Source organism: Canis lupus, chromosome 21 (genome assembly GCF_048164855.1).
Source record: "Canis lupus baileyi chromosome 21, mCanLup2.hap1, whole genome shotgun sequence".
NCBI lineage: Eukaryota > Metazoa > Chordata > Mammalia > Carnivora > Canidae > Canis > Canis lupus.
The window spans coordinates 24,788,958-24,797,743 of NC_132858.1; the positions used below are offsets into that span (position 1 = coordinate 24,788,958).

At 43.5% G+C, this 8,786-nt stretch overlaps 1 protein-coding gene across 8 annotated transcripts in view; it reads left to right on the forward strand.

Moving 5' to 3' along the window:
• IFTAP (intraflagellar transport associated protein) overlaps nt 1-6,076 on the forward strand; it is a 63,948-nt gene extending 57,872 nt beyond the window's left edge. For 7 of the 8 annotated variants that reach the window (XM_072791157.1, XM_072791158.1, XM_072791160.1 and 4 more), the window contains one exon: nt 3,774-6,076. In XM_072791157.1, the coding sequence (XP_072647258.1) occupies nt 3,774-3,938 (165 nt within the window). In that variant the 3' untranslated portion in view covers nt 3,939-6,076. Of the gene's footprint in view, nt 1-3,747 lie in introns of all 8 variants that reach the window. The other variant, XM_072791165.1, reaches the window with a different exon arrangement.
• Nucleotides 6,077-8,786: the final 2,710 nt, after the last annotated feature.

Sequence of the window (8,786 nt, forward strand, 5' to 3'; positions counted from 1 at the left end):
ACTGGCTTGCAGATCCTCACATGTGAAACTTGGTGTCTCTTTCCTTGGCCTGCTCACTAGAAGTCCCCTTACCTGCAAAGTTGTCCTTCCCTCAACCTTGTTAACTACTATCCTTTAAGGTTCTGCTTAGATATTGCCTCTCCCACGAAGCCCTCTCTGATTCCTTCCCCAGCCCCTTAGTCTGTGCCGGGTTAGGCATCTCTTCTCTGTTCCCATCCCTCCCTAACTATATGGTTCGTACTTACTATATTTTACTATATGAACTTGTTTATATGTCTGTCTCCTTTCTCTGTGATGTGGTACAAGGCTTCATCTTTGCATCCTCCGCACCTAGCACAATGCCTAGAATTTTGCAGGAGCATAGTTTTCGGGGATCCCTGGGTGGCTCAGTGGTTTAGCGCCTGCCTTTGGCCCGGGACGTGATCCTGGAGTCCCGGAATCGAGTCCCCCATCGGGCTCCCTGCATGGAGCCTGCTTCTCCCTCTGCCTGTGTCTCTGCCCCGCCCCCCCCGCCCTGTGTATCTCATGAATAAATAAATAAAATCTTTAAAAAAAATAAAAAATTAAAAAAAAAGGAACATAGTTTTCGTGGAAAGAATGGAAAGTAAGTGAATGATGCCTGGAAGCTGCTCCTTTGACATTTTGAATCAGGGACCTACTGGCCACATTACTGGCCCCCAAAAGGTTTAAAGTGTCTTGAGTATCATCACATGTTGGCATTGCAAATATAAAATTACTGCTACTCTTGGTTTCTTGCTTTTATGGTTCAGCATTTAAATGATTGTCCAGGGAGTTAATCTAACAATAGCTGCCTTAATAACTCATTTTCCAAGTGAAGAAATTTATATTTTCAGATATATTTTTATAACTTTAAGCGTATTATAAATGAATAACTCTTGTGTCGGCATCAAATTTATTGACCAGCTAAAAACTTTATTCGTTGTTTATTGTTTCGGTTAATACCGAATGACTGATGAAGGGAATCATACTCCTTAACAGAGAAAAATTTAAGTGTCTCAAAAAAAAAAAAAAACTTAAAGGAAAATAAGATTTTTCCACTTAACCATAAACTTCTAGTACCATAATGTTGGATGTTATGGCTGCAAGGTATGTTGGGACCTCAGGGAAGGGAGAAGAATAAGGAGGTGATGGGTTGTGCCGTAGGTAGAGCTAAGTTGGCCATGGGAGTGAGCCCTTCTCAGAGAGTCTAGAAGGCCAACACACGAGCTGTTCTCTGCCTGGGTTGCTAATACAAGGTGGGTCATGAGTGGGGTGATGCATGCGGAGGCAAGCAGGATTTTCTGGAGAGTGGCAATGCTCAGCTGAGGGGAAGGTAAGCTTCGGCCCTTCCCCTCTGTGCTCCTGCAACCCTTTTTGCATTTCTCTGTTAGAGAGCATGGCACATGACCTGGAAATTGTGCATTTACTCTGTCTTCTCCCTAAAGTGAGAAAACCTTGTAGACACAGATTTTGCTGTTTTCATCCTCGTGTTCCCCATGTCTAATACGTGCTGAACACCTCAACACATGGTTAGGGAGTGGACAAGTAAAGGGGAGGGAGGTGGGGATGTGAAGGCAGAGGGAATGTGAGGAGGATGGTCTGGCATCACTGGGGTTTTAGCACAAGGGAGGTGGATGAAAGCAAAGGGACTGCATATTGTGAGAGTGGCTGGTAAGGTGTAGGTAAGGTTTTCGAGGCCTGGGGGTGGGAGGGGGGTTCAGATTCCTAGTGCAATGGACCCACATAGGTACTTGCAGCCTCAGACTCGGTCGACAAGTGGTTGCCAGGCCTGGAACCAGGCATAAAAGGGCAGCAAGAATCCCGTCAGACTGGATGTGGGGCTCCTTCTGGTCCTCTCCCAGGATCTGTTGGAATCAGTTCAGGATGAGGTGTGGCCAAGCCTGCCAGCCGCAGTGCTTACTACCAAGTGGAGTTGGAGATGGCAAAGATGCTTCTGTTCAGGAAATGAACACATTGCGCCATTGTTTGGGTTTCCTCATTCGAGCTCTTCTTAACAACATCATCACTCACTTTCCCTATGGTGATAAATTCAGTCTCAGAAAGTGACCACAATGGACAGATCAGTTACTCCGCAGCCCGATTGGCTCCCTGTGTACAGCCGCTCTCGTAAAGACGGTCACGGTGTTAGGTGGAGCCTTGGATGCGATTCTTATGAGAAGTTGGGGCAACTGCTTAGCCTATTTAGAAGAGCTTTGCCTTGGCTTAGTGCAAAGCCCAAGGCTGACTTTTGCTGGTGTTTTTGTTGAGAAGGTGTAGCTTTACCTAAAGCCGATTGCCCTGGATTCCAATCTTGCTTCTCGCCCCTACTAATTGTACAGCCTTGGGCAAGTCACTTAACTTTTTCAGAGCTTCGGAAGATGGGCTGTTTGAAGATTACTGCTGATGCCCGGGCCATTCCTTGTACGGGGCTGACACGAGGTGGGAGCTCACTCAGTGGCAGCTCCCATCGTTACCTTTCTCAGGGAGGCACCCGGGCACTTTCAAATAAAGAGGCAATGGACAAGTCTGAAGTCTGTTCTCTTGCTAGTTTTACTTAGAAAGGATGGTGCATGGCTGTGTGTGTGCACCTTTAGTAACAGCATGTAGTTTCTCAGCCACACCGTCTATTTTTAAGAACATTGCGAAATCCACTCAATGAGATAATCTTGAATGCAAGAATATTTAAAACTGATTATAGCTTCAGGGCATTTTTTTTTCATTCTTCTATAAACCATAGTTTTCAATTTTAGCATCTCCATACATAAGAGGTGTTGGATAATTTCATTGTATCACACACCATTTGCTTTTGGAGAGGCTCTTTAAGGGGTGATACAATGTGATTTAAGGTATTCTCTTTTTGTTTGTTGGAAAATATCTACTTGCCTTTAGGAAGTCTTTAAAACTCACAGATGAATAATAAATAGATACAGAATTATTTTGTTGCTTTGCAGCTACTCTGACTTGTAGATAAATTCCGTAATATTTTTTAAATTCTTGGAATGAGAGAGGGATCCTGGACTTTTGAGGTGATACTAAGTGTTTATTTTTTTATTTTTTTTATTTCTAGGGTTTTTTTTTAAGATTTTATTTATTTGTTCATGAGAGACACAGAATAAGAAGCAGAGACATAGGCTGAGGGAGATTTGGGCCCCCTGCAGGGAGCCTGATGTGGGACTCGATCTCAGGACCCTGGGATCATGACCTGAGCCAAAGGTAGACCTTCAACCACTGAGCCACCAGGTGCCCCTATAGTAAGTGTTTTAATTCCCATTATTATTGGCTGGGGAGTTATAGGTACTATCTGAAGTGGTAAGTACATTAAGTGTAGTGTATTTTTATTTTTGAAAATTGTTTTGTTGGTACAGGTCCTTTTTAGTAAAGGGTGAAGGTGTATTGAAGGTTGATCAAAACTTCAAGGTATATTTTCTCACATCTTAAGGTAACTCTTAGTTTTTCCATATGCCTCCAACCCTAACACTACAAGTGGTAAAAATGTAATGAATGTGTGCAAGAGAAACTCCAATTCTTGCTGGGGGCGGAATTAATTAATGATATTCATTCAGATGCAGGATGGTACAAATGGGGCATATTAAGAGACTTAAATTAGGTCAAATTGAATAATTGAATTTATTACTTTACTTAAAAACAGCTTCATCAGCAGAGAGTGCTGAAGTCTAAAAAAAGTTGAATTAAATATTAATAGGGAGTTTATGTTTTCAACTTTTTCTTCATTTATGATGAGTGTAGGATTTTTCTCCTGCTACCTTTTACAGACACTCGGAGATGAAGTTCAGCCCTTCTCACTTGATGAAGAATTTGATTATGATGCTGTGATGCTAACCCCCAAGTTCACTCCTGCAGAGATGGATGCGATCACAGAGCTCTCCAAGCAAAAGAGGGACATCGCCAGCACAGGCTTAGAGGAACCACACGACTGACTCACGGAGACATCTTTGTGTTAATGTGTATTTCGTTGTTATTCAAGCAACATTGGAATAAAAGGTAATCCTACCATAATTCCCTTTGTAGAAATTGACTTGTGCATTCCTAAGAGAGACGGAGCTATTAACTAACGAGAGCAAAGAGATCTGTACATTTATGGGGCTCTCCTCTGTCATGGTGTTGCTGAATCCTGTAGCAGGTAGGGGTGGGGGATGGAGGTGGCACATGAGGACAGGAGCCACACCTCCAGAGGGTCCTTTTTTTTTCATTAAATTTTTTTTTCTTTAAGCATAGTTGACACACAATGTTACATTAGTTTCAGGTGTACAACATAATTATTTGACAAGTCTATGCATTACGCTACACTCACCCCAAGTGTAGCTACCACCTGTCCCCATGGTACGCTATTACACTGTCACTGACTGTATTCCCTAGGTAGCGCCTTTCATTGCTGTGACTGGAAGCCTGTATCTCCCACTCTCCTGCACCTGTTTTGTCCATCTCCTCAGCCCCCCTCCCCTCTGGCACCCCACTTTAGTTTCGGCTATCCCACCAGGGCGCTCTCTGTTCAGAGAGCTCAGGGACCTCCTGGCCCGCACACTGGCTCTCTCCCACCACCCCGCCAGGGCACCCCCTGCTCAGTGTACCCAGGACACCCTGGCTTGTGCCGCTTCAGCCTCAGCTCCCTTCCTGGAGTACCCACAGTGCACAGAACAGAAGGGCCCGTTTTGATGTGAGCACAGCGACTAGGTAATTGCTACAAAGATCGGAAACATCATCCCACCTCCCTGGGGGTGAAGGACGTTGCACATGTATAACACGCTGTAGCACGTAGAGAGGAACCGATGGTGTGGGGAGCTCCCTGGTCCCAGCTCTCCAGAAACAGCGGTGTGAATGTGAGTGCTGAGAGGTTGGGCTTCTAGGATCGATCCGGAAAGGCTTCACTGAAAAAGAGGGCATCTGAGAATTGATTATATGTCATATGCTAAATTCTTGTACTTTATTATTGCCCCTAAGCCATGCGTGATGATAGTTAGAAAGTACAAGGAATGGTGTCTACCTCCAGAAGCTCAAAATGTAATTTAAGACGGCAAGACATAGGTGGAGAAGGTAACTGGAGAATGTGGAGGCATATCACGAAGTGCTAATTGTGAAGAGTACCCGTGAATGTGTTAAGGGAAGGAGAAAAGAACGGGGAAGGTGCAGAAGAATGGGGAAGAGTGTGTCTGAAGCCATTTTCATTATTAAAGGACTCGGTAACAAATGTGTGTGGGCTTACTGAGTTGTCATGTGGCCCTGGGCTGGGGTGTGCCACTTATATTCCTTACAAAGGACATTCTTGAGTTGATGTTGTCATAGAGTCAAGAGATTTCCACATCTATTTTTCTTTATCCAGTCATCAAACCCTCATAAAGCACCGTTTTCATGCCAGACCTTAAACTAGGTGACGGGGAAGAGAGAGTAAATTGGACACGGTCTGGTTTAGTCCGGGAGGCAGATACCTACGCTAATGACAGCAGAGCTGCTCTGTCCACTAGAATAGCCACTAGCTGCGTGCAGCTCTGAGCACTTGAAAGGTAGCTAGTATGACCAAGGGACTGATTTTTAAATGTTAATTTTACTTTGATGTGAAATAAAAAGTTGCTATAATACACAGCACGGGGCATATAGTCGAAAACATTCTGTTAACTTTGTAAGGTGACAAGTGGTAGGTAATTGGACTCATTGTGGTGACATAACCATTTTGCAGCGTGCATGAATGTCAAATCCCTACTGTGTACACCCGAAACTAGTCCACTGTGTGCCAATGACCAAGCAAGCAAGAAAGGGCCCAAGTCTTTTTTTAATAAGTTGATATTTGATGCATTTATTTTAAAACTTACAAGTATATTTGTAATGATGTGGGTACGGGGATCTATTTTTTTCATCTGTAACTTTTATGACAGACGTAAATGCAGACCAATTATTTTTTATGACAGCGTAGCACCTAATGTAAATATGCTATAAATGTGAAACAAATTGGATTTTGAAGAATTAATCTAAAAAATTGTATTATTTTTTTTGTGTTGATTTCATGTTGATATGATAATATTATAGACATATCTGGTCAAATAAAATCTATTATTAAAATTCACCGATTTCTTTTTACCTTTTTAACGAGGCTACCAGAACCTTGAAAATTACTCACATGGCTTGCATATTTGTATTGCCAGCACTGCAGTGGGGCGCAGTGTGTGTTGTAAGAGTGGTAAGCACTGAAAGCTACTGGGGCAAAGTAAGTGGAGTTATTTAATCACGAATGGAGAGCTGGGGAATCTTCATAGAGGGGGTGACATCTGAGCTCGCTCAGGAGCTCAGTGGGAGGTTTTGGTTGGAGACTGTTGGAATAGTTTGTGCAGGAAATGATAAGAGCTTTAATTAAAGCAGTGGAGGTGGAGGTGGAGGGCATGGATCTGATTAGAGATTTGGAAGTAGAACAAGCAAGGATTATTGATCAATACGATGTGGGAATGAGAGAGCACTTGTGAGGTTAAGACAAGATTTTAGCATATGGTCTCTCTGCACACTGACTTGAGGACAACACGTCGTGACATAAGACCAGGGACTCTCTTGACTTAGCATATATGCAGCATTTTGGCATTTGAATAAAGAAAAGACTTCATTTATAAGACAGTTGTATGGGGCAGCCCCGGTGGTGCAGCAGTTTAGAGTTGCCTGCAGCCTGGGGTGTGATCCTGGAGACCGGGGATCGAGTCCCACGTTGGGTTCCTTGCATGGAGCCTGCTTCTCCCTCTGCCTGTGTCTCTGCCTCTCTTTCTCTGTGTGTGTCTATGAATAAATAAATTTAAAAAATCTTAAAAAAAGACAATTGTATGGACTTAAATCATTTTATAATAGAAAAAAAAAAACCCGCAACTATCTTTCTAAGTGTTTAAAAAGAATGACATTTCAGTGGAGTACTTTATTAACCAGCCAGTCTAAATGGCAGGTGGATATTACTGCAGAGCATTCTCTGTGTATAGTTTCTGCACTAGGTTTTGGCTTTATTCCTTTTGTCACTTTGATTCCTGCATCATTTGGGGCGATTGCGCATTACAGCAAAAGTGACACTGGAAAATGGGTTCCTTAAAGCCTTTGTGTGAAGTAGTTGTGTCTCCGTTACTCTTGCTCCTAAGTAGCAAATGCTCCTCCATGACTTTGAGCTTCATGGATCCCTTGAATCGATGTCACTAGTTTGTGTCACATTGGCTGGCAAGCCCTAACCAAGTGCCCACATATTGATAGGTGGCGCTCGCCTGAATTAGGTAGCTGCATACACGTAAGGTGTAGTGTAAGAGTAATCGAGAGCAAAAGATAAGGAGAAACACCCGCATGTCTGTACCGGAGTGGGAAGGAAGAACATGGACATTTTAAAGGTGTCTTGAAATAATGCAGCAGCAGCAGCAGCAACGCAAACTAGCTCGGAGAGAGACGATTTCCCGTCAGGCCTGCAGTGTGGTGGCAGGCCGAGCCATCGTCCTCTTCCACGATCCACCAGGTGTGGAGTAGCACAAGGAGAAAAAAGTCAGATCTGCTATTGAGTTTCCTTGATTCCTTCATCCTGAACTCTCTCCTTTTGCCACGAATGTGATAGAGCTGTGTCCTCGTTTAGAAAAAGAAATTTCCCTTAGGTGTTCAGTGACTGTACAGTTGAATTAACATGGAAAAAGATAGTTGAAAAAATTTTCATTTCGTTTGTTTCTTGGCAGTTGGTGGTGAGTGACTACAATAGCATTTTATTGTCTTATTGTTGTCTTATTAAGAATTTTCTAGAAAAATATTTCTCCAGATGTGAAAGGAAATCCATACCATGGTCCCTGTTTACCTCTCTGATCCCATCTTGCACTGTCTTCCTCATTTTTTGTTACGTTATGACCAGTGGCTGGTTTTAAAATATTTTTAAAGAGACTACCTTGTTTCCACCTCCAGGCGTTTACCCTTGTTTTTCTTCCTGCCTGGTCTCCCCTGGCCTTTGTGTGGCTGGATCCTCTCATTCCTCAGGTCTCAGGTGAAATGTAGCTCTCCAGTGTCTCTCTGACCACCCTATCTAAAGGAATTCCTATCTCACAGACCACCCTCCCACCCCGTCACCGTCACTGTGCATCCCCTTGCTTGTTTCTATCAGATGCTCCCAGCAGGACATAAGCTGTAAGAGGCCAGGGACTTACTCCATCTTTTTATTGATGAGAAGGGCCTGGAGTAAGGTAGGTGCTCAGTAAACATTTGCTAAATGAATCAAACCTGAAAGTGTAAGCTTATCAGTTGGAAGACCCTGGAGGCCCATTTCATCAGATCAGTTTGGTTAGACATATGTTGAGCACTGTTTATGTGCACCTTATGAGCTCATATATGGGAACATACAAGTTCTTACTTCTCAGACTCAGGTAATCCAACGGCCAGTGCAAATTTGGGATGCCTAATATGACTTGAACTGAGCCATTCCGTGTTCCACGCACAACCTCTTTTCCTCACCGTAACTTCCCTGGAGAGTTGAGAACCTGGTTCACGTGGGAACTTCACCCACTTCTCAGGTGCTCTTTTGAAATTTTGTAAGGACTTCTTTCATGAAAGATCCCATAAAGGAGCAAGTCACATGATTCTGATATTGCCAACGACCTGCATGGGGAAGTGTGGACTGATGACAGAAGCCAAATTGGGAAGGGAAAGGCAGACAGGCCTCGACGAGAGAGGCAAGAAGAGGAAAAGCTCCATTTCGGTAGCTGTCTGTAAAGCACAGTCCTTTGTCCCCTCATTTAGAAATGTTGATGCTCATGAGAGTCATCAAACTTGCGAGGTGTCTTCGA